This window comes from Sphaeramia orbicularis, chromosome 16 (assembly GCF_902148855.1).
Source record: "Sphaeramia orbicularis chromosome 16, fSphaOr1.1, whole genome shotgun sequence".
NCBI lineage: Eukaryota > Metazoa > Chordata > Actinopteri > Kurtiformes > Apogonidae > Sphaeramia > Sphaeramia orbicularis.
Window position 1 is genome coordinate 21,874,560 of NC_043972.1, and position 19,630 is coordinate 21,894,189.

At 35.8% G+C, this 19,630-nt stretch overlaps 1 protein-coding gene across 3 annotated transcripts in view; it reads right to left on the minus strand.

The window, feature by feature from the left end:
- The window catches only part of LOC115435439 (pleckstrin homology domain-containing family O member 1-like), a 32,737-nt gene that overhangs the window by 10,788 nt on the left and 2,319 nt on the right, over positions 1-19,630 (minus strand). For all 3 annotated transcript variants that reach the window (XR_003937696.1, XR_003937695.1, XM_030157855.1), the window contains exons 2-3: positions 19,096-19,245; positions 242-382 (exon numbers count right to left, since the gene is read on the minus strand). Coding sequence is in view for 1 of the 3 variants with exons in the window: in XM_030157855.1 (XP_030013715.1) it covers positions 242-382; positions 19,096-19,245 (291 nt within the window). In the remaining 2 variants the exon portion in view is untranslated. The remainder of the gene's footprint in view (positions 1-241; positions 383-19,095; positions 19,246-19,630) is intronic.

Here is a 19,630-nt window from a genome sequence, read left to right on the forward strand (position 1 = left end):
CTGTCATAATATGTCAGATTTAATCACAACAGAACTTTAACCTGAACAAAGTGATTCTACCTGTCATGAAGTATGAGCAGATGCTGAACTGGACATTTTACAAACTATCAGGATTAGCAGAACTCAAGCAGATGAATGACATCAAGTGGAATTATTCACTTTTGGGAAAATAATATGGTTTATAAACAATATGGTTCAGTTAGTGTTTAGATAATATCATTTAACAGTTGTAATAACGTACCGTGTTTCCTGGTGAGCTGCAGCGCTGTAGTCTGAACTTGCTGTGGTTCTTCTTGCTTCGGCTCTTGTTCTTCCTGATTTCTTCACATCGTTCATAGTCCGTCAGGTCCAACACCTCGTCTGCCCGACCCAGCTCCTTCACCTGCAGAGACACAAAAGTCAGAGGTCACAGGTCAGCACACCACGTGACTTTAGATTCACTGCTACTTAAAACCACACCAGAGACCACTGCTCCTCAAACACTGTTTTACATTTGAGTTTGTCAGGGTAGGGTTGACCTTTTTATAGTCTTTATACCATAATCTGTACAGTGAATAAAGATGGATGTAAGAACATGTTACATGGCTTATGTCAGAAACATCTTTACCTCCACCAGGAGGTATTGTGATCACTTTGCTTTGTGTGTTTGTTTGTGTTTGTTAGAAATTTTACAGGAAAACTATTACAACCATCTTTACCAAATTTTACCCACAGATAGGCCTAGGCCCTGGGACAAACCCATTAAATTTTGGGCCAAGTAGGTCAAAGTTCAAGGTCACAGCAAGGTCACAAAATCTCAAATTTTCCTCTCACATTGAGCAATTTTCGAAAATTCATAAAAAATTCAAAACAACTCAGATTAGCCTCCAATTTGATACACATATAGCTTATAACAATATCTTGTATCTGGCACAAAATCATCCACATCCACTGTGGAATGTGGACTCTGTGGACATTTCAATTTAACATGGAAAATCCCATTTACGACACATTTTTCATTATAACTCAACAAATATTGATCGGAATTTAATATAATTTGACATACACATGACTGGTACCAAGTTTCAACTTCTTCTGCTGTATGGAACAACCTTGAAACTGTTTAATTTAAAAAAAAAATAGTCGATCCACATATGGACACCGTTCAGGGTGCTTGGCGGAGGTTTGCATTGTCTGAACACTTGTTCTAGTTTTGATCCCGGTTCTCTGTCAGCTCTGGAAACCTAACAAACTGACTGAAAACTCCAGCCACAAAATTAACTATAGCATTTGTAGCTGAACCCCCTGATGGTCTTGTCAGTGTAACTTCTTTACCACAACTACCAATGAAATGTCTGTTAGGGCTGCACGATACTGGCAAATCTTGCAATATGTGATATGGGTGTACAGTATTGCGATAATGATAATCTTGCAATATTTCCCATGCACCTAAAGAAATACCAATTTCATCTACTAAGAAAAATGTTCCTTCACAATGTTAAAATGAGCCAATTGTTTGTATGCTGACTCAATTATTTATAATTTAAGACAAAATGCTGTCCTACTGCAATCAATTACACAATTCTGTCCAAGAACCTGGTGATGTTGCACCCATAGACATTCAGACACAAACATAGTCAAATATTTTGTCATTTTATTTACATATAACAATGTGTAAATGACATGGATGTATTTCATAATAACAAAAGTGCCAGAGTAACGCCATGTAAGAGCTTTAACAAAACACTATTCCATTGCTTGCCTGGTTTGGTAAATACTGCATATAAAAATAAAATCTTTTAATATAATTGTTGATCAGGCCTTGCCCAAAGTTGTGTTCTGAAAATATTCACATCTTTTCAACATTAATAACATGTGAACTTGTATTCAACCAGCAGCAGTAGCATTACTTCAGTCTTTTTTCCAGAAAAACTAGTATGTTAGAGCGATAGAGAAAACCACTCTGGTACCCCATGGCATGTAAAACAGAAAGTTAATGAGAAAAAAAAAAAGATTGCAAGTCTTTGCGATATGAATATGGCACACTCCGTTATTGTAATAACGATATTTTTTCAATATATTGTGCAGTCTTAATGTTTGTTATGAAAAAGTATATTTAATTCAATACTCAGAGGCTCCAGCATCTGTCAGTAGCTTTATCATCCTTCTAGAAAGTCGTGGCCAAGACGGATGGAGAAGCAGCTTGTGACAGAAAGGTTGCTGGTTCAATACGACATGGCAGCCCACTGATCACAGTCTGCAGTGTGTGGTGTGTTCCTGTATGTTCAGCTATGGGTTAAAGGCAGAGGCTGCATGTATATATATTAACAAATAATTATTTAAGATTCAACAGTGTCTTCAGTTTCAAGATGTTTTAGGCTAAATGCATCCAAATCACAGACATGAGACTTTGTCATGTCAACACCAGAGACCAGACAGGATTCTTCTGATAATAGTCAAATACAGTGTAATAAGGCTTCTGGTTTACATAGTAAAGCAGCTGCCCTGAAACAACATACAGATGATTTACATACTCTGCTTTGGCTAAATTAGTTTTATCTTCTTATTTTACATTTATTTATCCAGGACATCCCACTGAGATACAAAATCTGGTTTTACCAAAGATAGCAGCTCTACAGACTCACAACATAAAAACAACTCAACATATATAGTACATCATATTGGGCAGAAACCACAATGACAGGAGAAAAAATTATTTAACACACAAAATAAAAAACACTCATATGTAAATATAAGGTGTACCACATGCCTCTTTCACCACAATCTATGTTGTCCTTAAATTCTGGACCACAAATCACTGCACACTCTACTGTATTGTTCTCTGGTATTACCATATGCACACACATACACACGTACAAAAACACTACATCCATTATGCACATGGCAAAAGGGAGCAGTACTGTTAGTTAACAACGTGGAATATCAAGATCACACAAATCCACTATTATTAAAGGAAAAGAAAGTGAAATGTATGGATCTGGTCGAATTCAAGACTGCACAAATAATGTACAAGGCAACGCAATATGTGGGGTGAATTTGTGGACTGGTTTGGAGGAGTTGAAAGACGGTAAAAACATTAATCACTTTTAAAAAATGCACAAAAAGAGGTTTATGGAAGAGGGTGGCTGTTAACTCTAATGACACTGGTGAATATATGGGCAGCACATTAAGACAGGATAGAATGTAGTATAGATGTCTAAGTTAATATGTAGTGGAATATATGTATATATGATATATTTTATATATTAAATTAATATAAAATAATATAGTTTTCAGGTTGTATAAAAACATAATTGAGATTATATACAGAGAGTCATATATAGTATAAATTATAAAGAGGGTCATGTATAATTAGAAATGATAACAGATTGTATATTGTATTTATATGGGTTTATATTAAGCACATATGTAATGGATTATGATGTAGAATTATATATGATCATTATTATATCCTCATTTTGTTTTATTATTTTTGTTTGTTTTTAAGTAAAGCTGTGAAACTATTGTCCCCTCCAGAGGATAAAAATGCATTGCTGGGTCTCAGGATATTGACTGGTATAAACATATATATATTTTGTATTAATATAAATTCATATAATTTGTGTGTTGTTAATGAGTTGAATTTGGGGTTTAGATGGATAACCTTTTGCTTCAACCTGCTCCATTTTGAACACTTTACAGAAATGACCTAAATTTATGTATTTATTTGTATTATTCTACATGTTCAAAGACAAATATTTGATTCATTCATTCAAATTCAACAATGGATAGAAATGAACCTGTAGCTTCAGAAATCTCTAGCTTCAGCTTGCAATGTGAAGCTTTTTGTTGGATATTTGCACGATAGGAGTAGTAGTTTCACAGACCCTTGGCATTAGGGCTCCTGCTTTTTCAGTAAAAGTAGAAGAGGCCTCAAAAATCCTGCAACAGTCTGTAAATCAGGACCAGTGAAACCAGTTCAGTAACAGCTGGTTGGTGACCAGATGGGGGTGGGTGGGGGGTGGGGGGTCAGCTGTCTGTGTGTGGCGGTAACAGAAGGTGGGTGAGGCCTCGTCCCAACACATGTCACATCAGCTGTACAGACTGACGGCGGCAGAACTGACTCTGTGTCAGTGTTTTTCTTCTAAATTAAGCTCCATGGGCGAGAATTCTTCAAAATAATTCTGACTAGTGATTCTGACTTAAATGTTAACATCACATAGAGGCAAAATATGAGGGCTGGAATCAGTGCTCAGAGAAAAGCAAAACAACGACCCAAAATATGAACTGGAACAGTGTAAAGTGATTATATTAGAAACAGTGTAAGTGACTAAAAACAGTCCCAGTTATATAATAATAATAATAATAATAACTGAACACACAGAGAAAAAGAACTGATAAGTGAATATGGCCATGTAGTTGTTCATAGTGTCAGTAAAAAAATTCTTTGTTGACAATACTGTTATTTAAATACATGTCATTTCAGATAAAATTACTTTAAAGGAAAATAACAGTTAAAAAACAAAAATTGCATCTAAAATCATCTGGATTTTTGATTAGTTTGATGTTCATTTTCAGATTTACTGACTTATTACACTGAAATTGTTGATTAATCTAGGTTTATTTATAAATTAATATATTACTATTTTTTCTTTTTGAGAAAATGACACAAAAGAAATAACAAGATGTTTGAGATTTTCATTTGAGTATAACATTTCCCCTACACCTTGCAATAATAATGCACTGTTGCCCTTAAAGTTGGAATAAAATACTTTTACCTCTTCTCATGAAATGAATGTGACAGTAAGATTTATTCTTGTTACATAAAGTGTAACTGGAACTTAGTATGTAATCATCACGTCTGGTCAGAGGTGATTACTGATATGTATAAACAGGAATAAAAAGAGGCATGTCTGAAAACAAAATTATTCTAACTTTATGGGTAACAGTATAGTTTAGCTGTAGTGTAGCTGTTTGTCAAATATTGCATTATCTTTGACAGGACCCCCAATCTGAGACTCTGTCCACAACACAAAAGCCACTCATAAACCACAAAAAAAACCCTGAATGTGGATTGTTTTATGCAAGCCATGTTTTCATCTTCAGTTCTGATTCAGGCGTGAGGAAGTCAACATGTCTTTTTTTAGTACGTCCCAGGCCTTATGAGCTGTGAGTAAATATAAAAATTCTTTGTTGCTCTAATCAAATTCATGTTTTTAGCATAATGCTTCACTTTTTGTTTCATATGTATAACTATTTACTCACTTATTCTCTTATCACTGGCATTAAATAGGTGTTTTTAATCATTTTATCATTTAACATTTTCCATGTCTACTTCTACTGAAATAAACAGCCTGAGCAGATCAACTCAAGCTGTGTCCCCAAAGTATTAGGGCTTTTTTGATCAGTTATTGGCTGATATTAATAGGCTGAATCTCACATAGCAGGTGTTTCTTCCTTTAGCAGCAGCAGCAACGGCAACAGCTCGGTGGTTTCTGCAGGTTAACCTCAGCTCATTAATCTCCATGGAAACAGCATCCATTATTAAACAGCTCTAAACAGGGACACTTCCTGGGAGAGAAGCCACGCCTACACACACACACACACACACACACACACACACACCTTGACAGAGCCAACAGGACAGCAGCTACACATAGGTATGAATGGATCTCCTGTGTGTGACTCTGATTGGCTGTAATAAGTATAATGTGACTCTGCATCATCTGTCAATACTCAATTATCAATATTCAGACAGTCAGTGGAATCCTTACATAACAACAGACCACAAGTGACCCCTGACTTCCTGCTGGTTTGTCAAGTTTCACCATGGTTTATGGTAATCTGCAACATTTTTTATTTTTTGCATGTCTTTATTCAACATTTCAAAGTTAAGAAATACCGAGGCTGTTTAAGAGACGACAAAATAAATATATATAGTATTAAATAGTGTAATTTTTCTTCTACATGAGGTGCAGCGGGGATGATGATGATAAAACTGATGATATTTGTAGTGTGTTGTACAGCATGCATAAAAACTGAAGTAAATGGGTTCTAAAGCTTACAGTTATTATACAATGTGACCCCTGACCCCATGACAAGAAACAGCACAACGTTAGAAATGCCTGACTTGTGTTGAATGAAACATCAGAAAATGAATGCAATAAATCTTACATTGTCTGAACTAAAAGGGTTAAAGACATGCAAAGAGAGGTCACGTTAAATACGACCACTTTGGACAAACACATACACTCATACAATGTTCATTAAGTCATACTTGGGTATTTTTATGGAAATCATGAACACTAAAAAACAATTTGTCATAAAGTGAAGACATGTGTCAAGGATTGCTCATATTCCTTTAGTTCAGGGTATGATTTAAGGAAGTACAGGTAAAATTCAATGCTATTTCAAGAATGCTTATTTTTAGTGCAACTCTATATTTGTTCTATTTTAGTCGGCAGTATTATTTAAGTCAGTAGCATCATCAGTGACAATCAGTATCAGAAACAGGAGACTTAATCAGAACTGGTGAAGACTCTTGGATGAGAGACGAAACGTTTTGAAGAACAAGTCCCGTCCAGTTGAACTTTGGAAAAACTACAAAGGATGAAAGACGACCTGGACAAATGAGAACTTCTACAGACTCCAGTGTTGATGTCACTCCAACCTTGTCCCACAGAGATCCATTATAAACTTCCAAAAATCCTAATAAGAGCATAAATATCCCACTTGAATCTCAAAGTGGACTGAGTTTGAGGGAATATTGCATTCATTTTACCAGGAAAAAAAAAATTTGGAAAAAGCTTAATTTAAAAAAAAAAAAAGTATAAAAGGTAAAAATGGAAACATAATAGCAATAATGTCTTAAACAAGCTGCATGTTTTATCAGTGTTCTTTTTTGTCTTATTTTGATAATGTGGATTTTAAATAAACAGTCAATGCAGTACTTATGTGTTTTTAAAGGTCTGTGTATCTTTGTTTAATATTCGACATTGAGACGAGGGTTTAATGTCATGAGACAAAGCCTCCGTGTTTTTATTGACATGTATGTAATATCATCAGCGGCCCGCGGAGCCACAACTAGTTACATCACATGTGAAACACACGTATGTATGTACACACACAGGACAAGCAGACAGATGTATGTGCACATATCAGCCTCATGTGTGACACTGATTCTGCTGAGGAGGATTATCACTGAGGCTTAACGTCACACTCAGAGTAGCAGTGGATTATGGGTGAGCACTGTAGGCAGGCGGGGGTTAAACAGTTTGTTTTCTGTGAAAGTCTTCCTGTTTTAGACTCCAGCTGAAGCTCTGATGGAGGTGAGAGGTCAGCGGCTCTGATCCTCTGTCTGGCACGTGCACTCAGACGTTCAACACCACCTTTACACTGTTTCCACTTTGAACAAAATGTTTCTAGGTTTTCCGGCCATTAGAGCGCTTATAACGGGACCTAGATTTCCTCCTAATTCTCCACATAAAAACATAAGTACACACTGAAAATACATAAATCTAGGCTACTAGTCTCAAATGTTCTGCTGTCATTTCAAGTCCATTCAGATTACCCTGTTATTGTTTAACTGACATTATTTTGTGGATGGTAGATTTAATACACAAAGGAATATTACTATGCAAAGGGTCACTGCAGGACATCATTAATGAACATATTTATTTCAGTTTCTCTGTTGCCAGTGTCTTATTGTAAATCAATAATAATCTATATCATAACACTGGAAGGTTTCAGAGCATCTGTGTGTGTGTGTGTGTGTGTGTGCGTGTGTGTGTCTGCACAGTTCTGAGAAACTGAGATGTTTTTACCAGGCCAATTTGGTACCTACAGTTGAGGAATAGTCCCATCTCTCCATTAAATATCTCGGCAAGTTTATAGGATCAATATTTTGGGAGATATTAGCAATTTTGGAGTACAACAGCCTATCACATTGCATTGCCCATGACGGCTGACAGGAAGCACAGTACCACGCTGCATGATGGGAAATTACAGTTAAATACAGGAATGACGCATTAACTTCAGTTCTTAGATATTGGTATTAATATGACCCGTGAACTATAATATGTAAAAACAACAACAAAAAAAACCAAAACAAAAGCACTAAGTCAAATTTGACCTGTCAGAGGACATATAAGCCTCCACAAAATCTAAACATGGGACTTGTTAATAATTTTTATTTACTTGAGCGATTTTGTCTTTAAAAACAGGGGAGTTGACTAGTTTATGAGCATTTTGCCTGAAAACTATGCAGTTGTTTTTACTTCTGAAATGGAAACTATATATATGTTGTGAATTCAAATATCATGACAGATGACAATACAAGACAGCAAAATGACCCACTTCAACATATAAAAATAAAAAAATACTGAATGAAAATCTCTGAAGCTTCTGCTATATCAGTGTCTCAAATCTGATACTCAAAAGAAGTCTTTTTTTTTTTTTTACTTACTTTAAACTTTTGCAAAATAAAAGCAAACAGCAGAAAAATATACAGGGTGAGGAAGCAAATTTTACAATGAACATTTAGTTGTTTTTTCTCAGCAGGCACTACGTCAATTGTTTTGAAACCAAACATATATTGATGTCATAATCATACCTAACACTATTATCCATACCTTTTCAGAAACTTGCCCATATGAGTAATCAGGAAAGCAAATGTCAAAGAGTGTGTGATTTGCTGAATGCACTCGTCACACCAAAGGAGATTTCAAAAATAGTTGGAGTGTCCATAAAGACTGTTTATAATGTAAAGAAGAGAATGACTATGAGCAAAACTATTACGAGAAAGTCTGGAAGATACTATTAAAGAAGAATGGGAGAAGTTGTCACCCGAATATTTGAGGAACACTTGCGCAAGTTTCAGGAAGCGTGTGAAGGCAGTTATTGAGAAAGAAGGAGGACACATAGAATAAAAACATTTTCTATTATGTAAATTTTCTTGTGGCAAATAAATTCTCATGACTTTCAATAAACTAATTGGTCATACACTGTCTTTCAATCCCTGCCTCAAAATATTGTAAATTTTGCTTCCCCACCCTGTATGCCAGGCAAAAAGAAAGAAAGAAAGTCAGAGAGAAAGAAAGAAAGAAAGAAAGAAAGAAAGAAAGAGAGAAAGAAAGAGAGAAAGAAAGAAAGAAAGAAAGAAAGAAAGAAAGAAAGAAAGAAGTTCCCACCCAGATGTAAGTAAGCAAAGTTCAGATCCTTCCACTGGATAATTCCTGCAGTGAGTAATATATTTCAACTGGTAACAAGTTCTTTAACCTTTAACTAATGCAATGAGAAGCTTCTTATTTCTTAAATAACCATCAGTTTGTACAGAGAATAAAAACTGAACTGTGTTTCAACAGTAAGAGGTCAGATGGTGGTCTGATGAGCCCAGACTGATCCTGTTCCAGAGTGATGGAGTGATTACCCATCATGCCTAGTGCCTACAGTACCAGCCTGTGTGGGCAGTGTTATCATCTATGGTTGGTTCATTTGGTCAGGTCTAGGTTCATTAATGTTATGTGTCCAAAAAATGATGGAAATAAATGTGACACTGTATAAGCTCATCTAAATGATGCTACTGTGCATGCATGTCATAGTCAAAACTATAGGTAAGTGTGGGTCAACCTGTATAGTAGGCGACTAATTCAATAGTTGACAACAAAGTGATAATTGTTGCAGCTCAACATCAAACCCATGATCCTGATGCAGACACTAAAACCCCAGAAGTCAGAGGTCTTAGCACAGACTATCTGAACATGACCTCCTTTGTCTCCTCTGGTTTAAGGAGGATTAAACTGGTCTTTATGGTATTGACTGACCTTAAATACAGTAGGATCAGAATTTATGACTTGTTAACAGATAATTATAAATGTACTTGTCATGTTTTTGGTACAGACAGACATTATAACACATAACAGACTACAGACTTTAACCCTTAAACACCAATAACTATATTTTGTATCAACCTTCAAATAAATGTTCTTTATATTTAAGCTTTCCTGAGTGATTTATCTTTATTTATAATTTTTTCCTGTGCATTTTTCCAAAGAAAATCAGGCATTTTCCTATATCGAATTTACTGATTATGTGGATGTTCATAAAAGCTCAGTGTAAATTCAAAGGTGATTATATCGGAACAGAGAAAACTGAAGAAAAAATGACTTGTTCAGCAAAATATATGATAAAAATGAATGTAAAACATGCATTCACAACCACTGTCATCTGTCAAAACTACATGGGTTTTACTGGTGAATTATGTTTACTACAGAGTCTGAACATCTATATGGGTCATATCTGATGACGACAAAGAGCTGACAAACTGCATTTTACATAAATTTCATGAATATATGAATAGGATTAGTGGTTCAAAAGTTGTTAAACTGTTTAGACCAGTAGATGTTTTTTTCTTGCTGGTGGTTGTCAAAGTCTTTGAGGATTAAAACCAAATCTAGCCTGTAAGTCTAGACCACATCGAGACCACCAAGACCAGGGAAGGTTTGTTGGCATGGTTATATTATATTAAATACTTATTCAGTTGTATTGTTACTTTAAATTTCATGAAGAGTATGACATCAACTACAACTCCCATCATGCCTCAGTCAGGGGGCTGGTTGGCATCATTAAGACCCTGCTGACCCGTTGCCATTGGCTACAGGAGGGAGGGAATTGGATGGGGGGACATCTTTGGAGGTTTTCTATGATGTCGCCATGGTAACAGCACCCCCCCACCTTCTGTCAAAGCCTTAATTAGGACTAAACACAGGGCCTGGACTCAGCTGAACCCTGATATATTAAACAAAATATTACATTTAATAAAGTGAAAGACTGAGAATATGTGAAAAGTATCACAAATGAAAATGAGGAACCATCAGATATTTAAGATAAATTTAATAACACACCAAACTGTCATCGAAATAGTTCCAATCACTTTCTGTCGATAAGTTAATTCATGAATCTGCTGTGATGCAACAACTCTAAAAAGACGAAAAGACAGCTTTGAAAACCACTAAATTAAAAACTATAAGAAACAGTGCCTAAAATATAACTGATGAAGAAGAACCACTTTGGTTTGGATTGGTAGTCCTGTGGTTTCTAACTTCATCTGTGTTTTCAGGGGTTTCTTTAGGTTTTAAACAGGATTTTTGTTACTTCTTTATGGACGTAAAAAGCAAATTAGACATCCAACCCCACCCACCTTTAACACTGAAACTCATCATCACAGATACAACATGACCAAACACCATCCAGGCCTGTTTCTACCTGTGCATGGGTTTTTATCTTTACTGAGTCAATTCAATTTAAGTTCAGTTTAAGTTAGCTTTACAACTTATTTCGAATAACAGATTTTATTTTTTTTTAGCTTAATTTTTCGTTCGTTTTGAGTTTTTCAGCTTTTGTGAGTTAAAGTTGATTTACTGAAGCTAAAAAAAAAAAGTTGGATGAAAGAATAAATGACGAATAAATGATGTTGTGTAAAGATATTTGACTCTTGTTCATCATGAACTTTAACATTTGAGTAATTCTGTTTACCTTCAGTTGGATGGCATAACGGTGTTTTATTGCGTTTGTGTTTATTTTAAAACTTGCTGCTTCATTTTCTGTTGTTTTAACTAAACTAAAACTCGGCAGTTCATTTATTTATTTAACCTTTATTTGACCAGGTAGGTCAATTAAGAACCACTTCTCATTTCCAATGACGACCTGGAACAGCAGAACAGGCAGAAAACAGTACAAATGAAACAAAAAAGAAACTAGTTATAAAGTTATAAAGTCACATAAAGAGCCATAATAGTGCTAAAAGAGAATATTTTTTTTACAGTATTTACAATAATATATTTTTTAAAAGAGTAGTTATTAGCAGTAAAAATATAAAAACAGATATTAAAGCTTTACCACATGCCGTACCAGTGTTAAAAGGAAACAACAGGTGGAGTATTGTATGGTGACATCTATTAAAAAACAAAATGGCTAAAAGCACATGCAATATTCGTGTAATAATGGTAGTATAGAGTACCATATAGAGTAGAGAATTAATCTAAACAGAGATAAATGTACTCATGCACTTGTAAAACTAAGCCATGAATTGAGTTTGTATCAGCAAGATTTTATGATCATGTCATATCTCAAGTAAAAGAGGAAGAGCTACAGATCACTGGTTATTATAAGACTTCACAGAGGAAGTTTTAGTCTTGTCAAATCTAAAGCAGATGTGTGTGTGTGGTTTCTATTCCTGGTTGGACAGGAAGTCGAAGTGATGACTGGAGAAACAGACCACCACAGAAGCAGAACCAGAGTGTGAAGCTCCGCCCACAGACACACAACCTAATTTGGAGGTTTTGTTCGCTTTCTAATGAGGGTTTGTCAGGTCATTTGAATGACAGAGGAACCGATGAAGAACAGTGCCATAGAAAGTGTTGCGCTGCAGCTGAGACGACTCTAAAGCTGAAACTGACGTCACTTGAACGCATCACAGTCAGCTGGTCAGACAAAAAGAGACTAAAACGGAAACCACAAACACCTCCACACTGGTTCTATCAGACACCATTTACACATATGTACGCACATTTTTACAACCAGATTAAGGGTGAAATAAACGAGACAAAAACATCAAACCTCCAAAAGCTGATGCACATGTCTAGTTTGTAGTTGTCTGCAGCTGCTTATATGACCACCCAAGTACAAACACACAGAAATTTAATGGTTTAATGATCAGATCATACACGATCAGCTCTAAGTGTGTTTCTTCAAATGTCTTCACTCCAATTTGTACAATGACTTTTAGTCCCACCACCAGAAACAGCTTATGTGTGATTAGCTGCAGTGTAGCATTCTAACATGATGGAAAACTGACTCAAAGATTTTACCATGTGGTCAGAAATTGCTGACTAAACTGGTCAAAATAGGAGCATATGAGCCACGGTCACATTGTGTAACCGTTATCGAATCTTGTGACCATCATCAACTGTTCGTCTATCTTCTAACCACATTGTCATTTCACTATTTTAACTCATTCTTAGTTCCTGTTTCAGCCTATTCTTGGATGCGTTGCAGAATGCGATGAGTGGATGTATATTTATAAATGAAATGAAGCTGAAATATGTTGTGTTCATTCTGTCTGAGGTGGAAGTAAGTCATACATGTGCAAGCAAAAAGATAGTATTGAGTCTTAGCTTTTAAGTCTGAAGAAAGTCCTAATGTTCTGAGGTGAAAATCAAGCGAGTCAAGTCGAGTCATTGTTCAGGTTGAGCAAATGACGAGTCATGAGTTATATATCCTACATGAAAAGTTCAGCCATCGAAAACAAGTGTCCCACATGAACAACAAAGTTTATTGGTGGTTTAAAATTTTACGTCATTCCTCATTCCCTCTATGTCTCTAATTTCAGTTAGAGGTTGTTTTACAATGACAGACTCATTTTGCATTAGAAATCACCAAATTGTTACTTGCAAAATTATATGTGATTTTTCACTATGTTTCTGAGCAACATCAAGTCAGCTGAACTCAGTACGATTAAGGACAGCTGGTCTGAGTTTGCATTCACTCTGCAGTTTGTCAAACGAAACAATAACATATGATAACAAGTGGTGCCAGACACAACAAACCCCGCCCCTCGCACATACTGTAGCTTATTTTGGCATAGATCCAGCTGATGTCATCATGTCTATGCGTGTGCTGATGTCAGCATATCAATTGCCTCTATATATGTGCCAAGTTCGAAGTAAATTGAAACAAAATTGAAATTTTGCCCATTATAAGTAAATGGAGAAGAATAAAAGACTTTTTAAAAATTTATAAAATATGTGAACTTTGACTTATTTTCCCCAACACGTAACCAAATCTATTCTGGGTCACTGGCAATCTATAAACCCAATTTGGTATGTATTGAACCAATAGTTGTGCTGCTCCAGACATGTGAAATTTCACCCATTAAAAGTAAATGGGAAAAAAAAAAGATTTTAAAAATTCATTAAAAAAATTCGAACTTTGACCCACTGTTCCCAAAAAGTAATCAGATCTATTCTGGGTCACTGGCAATCTATAAACCCAAGTTGGTATGAATTCAACCAATAGTTTTGCTGCTAGAGTGTAAACAAACAAACAAACAAACAAAAACAATACCCATTGCCTTCCCTTCAGGGTCAGGGTAATAACATGTCCCCCTCCTCACATGTGGTAGCACTGCACCAAGAGGACAAGACAATGAACAGAACACCTTTGCAAATCTACTGGTTAATGTAGGGTAACTTCTGTTTCTGCCACAAGTGTTTACCCAAAATGCCCTGCGTTGTAGTCCACTTCCTACATTTGGGTGCACTTGTAGTAGTAGTCTTTAGGTGGACCAGAGTTCGATCCACATTAAAGTTCAATTGTGCAATCACACCTCCCGAAACAAACTGAATTTTCTGAGCAAATGAACTAGACTTGGATTAAACAGGTCTGGTGTGAATGCACCTTAAGTCTCAGTCAAGTCTGATCTTTTATCAGTGTGAGTCGAGGAAGTCTGAAGTCACAGAAAAGTGACTTAACACTAACTTAATTCTTCATCTCTTCTACCAATATAATTTTCTGCACTAGGCCAACTGGCATTAATAACAATAACAACAAAATTGACAATAGTACCCATAATAATACTGATCCCAGAGTTGCCCTTCTCAGACTACAGATTAGGATTCTACATTCACAACATTAAATAAAAATAAAGCAAAATGAACAAAACAAACATGAAATCACAAAATCAGGGACTAGAGATGATTTTTTTTGTCTTTCACACCTTATTTTATATTCATTTAGCCATCATGTTTCATAAATAAGTTAAAACCACAATTAATCATCTGATTTCTTCAATTGAAGATTAAATATCAGCCCTTAAAATGCAAAGAAATAATGACTGACAGTTATCAAGACTGACTGATATACAAAGGTTTATCATGACACTATCTTCACTTGTATCGCCTGGTCCTGAAAACCTGATGATCTCAAAACTAAAATAGCAAGATTTTACATTTTTATATATGAGGAGGAGCTAAAAAATCTTTAAAAAAGCGACTTTTAGAGGCAGTTTTTGACAATAGTAAAGTCACTGAGTCGTGTTTGTTTGTGTGCACTGTTTGTGTTTGTGTGGGTGTGTGTTAGTTGGCTAACATTACTTGTCAGTGTTTGAAGTAATTGCTGATGTTATCTTCTATCCCTGACTCACATTCTGATATTCTATCCTCCAATCGTGGTTTGTCCCTGATGTGGATCAGGCAGCCAAGGTGCTTTAATTCACAAATGAAAGAGCCACTAAAGTGTAGATGTTAGGTTTAGGGTTATCATCATGTAGTTTTATAAGGTTAGATCCTAGGGAGAAAATAAAGCTGAAAAAGTGTGGGAACCCCTGTCCATGAGGTTCACCAACCACAAATATTTAAGATCAGCCCATTTTCCACAATAAATATATGAGTAAATGTGATGTTTTTGTCTGGGTTGTAGGTTTGGGTTTTCCTCGATCTCATTTTTGGACTAAAAATCAGATTGTGGCTTAGTTTAGATTTAAGCAGAAAAGCAGTAAACGTATGAACTGGAATTGTAATGTACATGATAGAGGTTTTGTGAGGACGTTACTGGTTGTGTACGAGGTTCAGTGGTGAAACCGGAGCTTTATCTCTGTCAGTGTGTCTGCAGCTCACAGGGACTGAAACTCGACTCCTGCAGAGTAACGGCTGTAGAAAGTGGAGAACAAACTTTCTGTTTCCAACCAGAACCAAAACAACAACAGCAGCAGAACCAGGGCCTGAACAAACCCGGGCCTGACTGAACCAAACAGACACACTGAATTGAAAACACACTGAAGGGCTCCGATGGCTCCAGGTGACCAATCACAAACATGGACAGGTGTAGAGCTGCAAATGCTCACAAGATGAATCAGAATTTAAAGACATTAAATGGGCTAAAAATGTAATTTGTTGCATCCAAAGAAAGAAACAACAAACTGTCACTGTGTGAGTTAATGCTATGACCATTAACAAACAAATACATCTACCTATCATTATAGTTCTTTATTGTATTTCAGTGTTTTTCAACCTTGGGGTAGGGACCCCACATGGGGTTGCCTGGATTTCAAATGGGGTTGCTTGAAATTTCTAGTAATTGATAAGAAACAAACAAAAAAAAAAGACTTACTAATAAAAAATATATGATGAGTTGAGAGAAACAATCCCAATTCATAAAAGACCTGACAAACTGTGAGTCTGAAACTGAAGCTGAAGCACTGTGGTTCTGTTTATGTGTCAAATGTTCATTGTGGTCGGTTTCAGATGCTGCAGCTCTTTCATAATTCATAGTTTCAGTTCTTGTTTGTTCAGTATTAACTGTCAGCCTTGTAAATTCAAGCTGGACTGACTGTACATATCCTAACCAAGGAAAATAAAATTCTCCCTTTGTGCAGTAATCTACACCTGGCTTTTCTGCCTCTGTCCAGAATAATATACATTATATAGACTAAATGTTGTCTAAAATTAAGTTTATTTGCAACATAATATAGCAAACTATTACATGATCAAAAACAAATTAATTTTTGCAAAAAAAAAAAAAATTGTTTTGAATGTCTGGGGTCGCCAGAAATTTGTGAAGTTAAAATGGGGTCACGAGCCAAAAAAGGTGGGAACCACTGTTGTATTTAATGCTTTTCATGGTTGTTGTGGCCTGATTACTTCAGTTACACGCTGTCACTGTTCAAATCTGTTGGGAAACAAGTAAAGAACAAACATAAAAACAGAATCCACACACTCAAAAGGTCTAAGCTTTTAATGCTTGTGTTCTTGTTGCTTGTGATAAACACAACTTGCTGAAATGTTGACACTTGTTTTCTGCTTTTTGCTTTAGTTAAGTTTCTGACTCGAGTACAATGTTTTCTGCAAAAGCTGACACTATTGTGACAGAATAATGCAGTAACAGAGCTACGTCTCTGCTATTTTTAACCCATAAAGACCCAAGAAACCACTGGTAACACAAAGCATCTGCTGATCTAAAATGTTAATCCCTGTTGCACCATGTAAATAGCTAGTGTAAAATGCAGTTTGTCATCTTTTCATGGTCATCAGATATGACCCATTTGGACGTTCAGAGGCTCCGTAGTGAACGTGGAAACATCATCATTTTCTACAACATTGATTCACAAGTAAAACCCATGGAGATGAAGTTGGACAGTGGATGGAGATACATGTTTTTGTGTTCAATTATTGATATAATTTCCTAAAAAAGTCAACTTTTCTTCAGTTTTCTGTTTCTGATATAATAACCCTCAACTTTAATCTGAGCTTTTATGAACATCTACACAATCAATAAATTACGTATTGGAAAATACATGATTATCACAAAAAAAAGCACTAAATACATAGCGTGTTATTATAATAAATGATGATAAACCACTTAAGAACGGTTAAAATAAAGAGGAAAAATTCACTTGGGAACAGCCACAAAAGTAGGACTGGGTCTTTATGGGTTAATAGCATTTCTTAATATTATGACAGTTTTGGTCTTTTCCTGTAATCTCTCAACCAGCTTGTACTGATAAGAAGTGACAGCTGATAGTTTGTTAACAGTAACATCAGTGTGTTTCAGCAGAGCTACACTTTCACCATGTTGGACTGACGCCACACTTTCACCTCTAAACTGATTATTCCTGTTCAGACCTGGCATTAGCACATGTATCCAAATTTACTTCCAGTGATCCCTTTGTCGTCAGATCTCACTTCCAGCTCTAAGGGTATTGTGAACCAGCATCTTTGAATGATAGTGTACACAGCAACAGACGCTGAAACTGTCACTTCACGGTGTTTCACATTAATTATATACACTGACAGCGATAACCTGGATCTTTCACATCAATCTTTTGTTTTAAACAGTGATCAGAGCGATTAACACGGGGCTCGTATTCAGTACTCAGAGGTAAAACTTCACAAATCTGAAATAAAAGAACATAAACTACGCACAATGTAAATAATCATACTGTAAATATTGATATAACAACTCTGATCTTTTTATTGGTTCTTTTATTGGTTCTTATGCTGTCATAATGACTGAATATTCATGTTTAAAAGGTTTATGAATTTCTATTGGATTATGTGAACTATCATTTTCTCACTGTGTAAAAAGTGTATTTCAGCGTCTCAGGCAGATCTATAGAAATGCATTTCTGTGTATTGTTGAAATGTTCGTACGTCTTTAACTCATAAAGACCCAGTACTACTTTTGTGGTAGCTCCCCAAATAAATCTCGCTCTCCATTTAACCTTTCTTAAATGATTTATCATCATTTATCATAATATTATCCTCTCCATTTTGTATTTTTTCAGTGAAAATCTGGTATTTTCCTATATTTATTTTACTAATCATGTACTTTAATCATCATGTTAAGATTACATTTAAGGGTTATCATACCAAAAATAGAGAAAACTTGAGAAAAAGTGACTTTTTTCAGTAGAATCCATCATCAACTGAACATAAACCAAGTGTCTCCATCCACTGTCATTGATCCAACTCCATGGGTTTTACTTGTGAATCAATGTTGTAGAAGATGAAGGTGTTTCCACGGTAACTACGGAGCCTCTGAACGTCCAAATGGGTCATATCTGATGAGCATGAAAAGATGACAAACTGCATTTTACACCAATTACTTACATGCACTGATAGGATTAGTGGCTCTAAGGTTATTAAACATTTTAGATCAGTAAATGCTTTTGCTTACTGGTGTATATTTAGGTCTTTATGGGTTAATTTGACATTGCACACTGAGTATTGAGTCATTCAGTCTGCACCAGGACACATTACCATTCAGTGATGTGATCATGTGATAAAGAAAGTCGGATGTTGACAGATGTCTGAACGATCAGACTCATGTTAAATCTGTTATTTCTGTTCAAACAAATTAACCAACTGCGATGACATCCCAGCAGGTTGACGTTTGTCTCCATGACGACACTGCCTCTCTCTCTCACCGTGCAACATCACCTCTGACACCTCGTTACCATGGTGATAATTAAAAGTCTTGTTAACGAGGTGTCAGATCTGTCTCCACAGCTGATAGTCACCTCTAGGCCCCTCCCCCTGCAGACCCCGCCCCCTCCAGACTCACCTCCTTTTCACAGATGAACAGCTGTTCTCCCCTGAGCACCGCAAAGCGGTTCTTCCAGATTTCACGGAAGATTCCTTTACCGCAGAACTTCCGGATCCAGCCGACCTTTTCAGGCTGAGTGTTCGGAGGTGCTGAGTCCTGACCTGGACCCTGCAGACAGGAAACAGGAAGCTGCCAGGTGAGACTAAGTACTCACTTTAAAAATAAAAAATATATATCAGTAGTTTAATGTAAATGAGTGTATCATGTTGTTGGGATATGAATTTATGCAGGTTTACTGCTTATTTATTAATTACAAAAGTTTGCACTGTGTATTTTTGCAGCATTTTGTCTAACTGGTGCTATTTTTTTTAATCTTTTTTTTTATACTTGTTTTTTTCATTTCATTGTACAGGGAATATGTTTCCTTGCTGCATATGACAATAAACGCTTTGAATCTTGAATCTTAAAAGAAATCATTGTTCAGAATTTGTCATTTTGTTGATAAAGTCTTTAAAATTGTTAAAAATGTAACAAGATACAACTGGTAAAATAT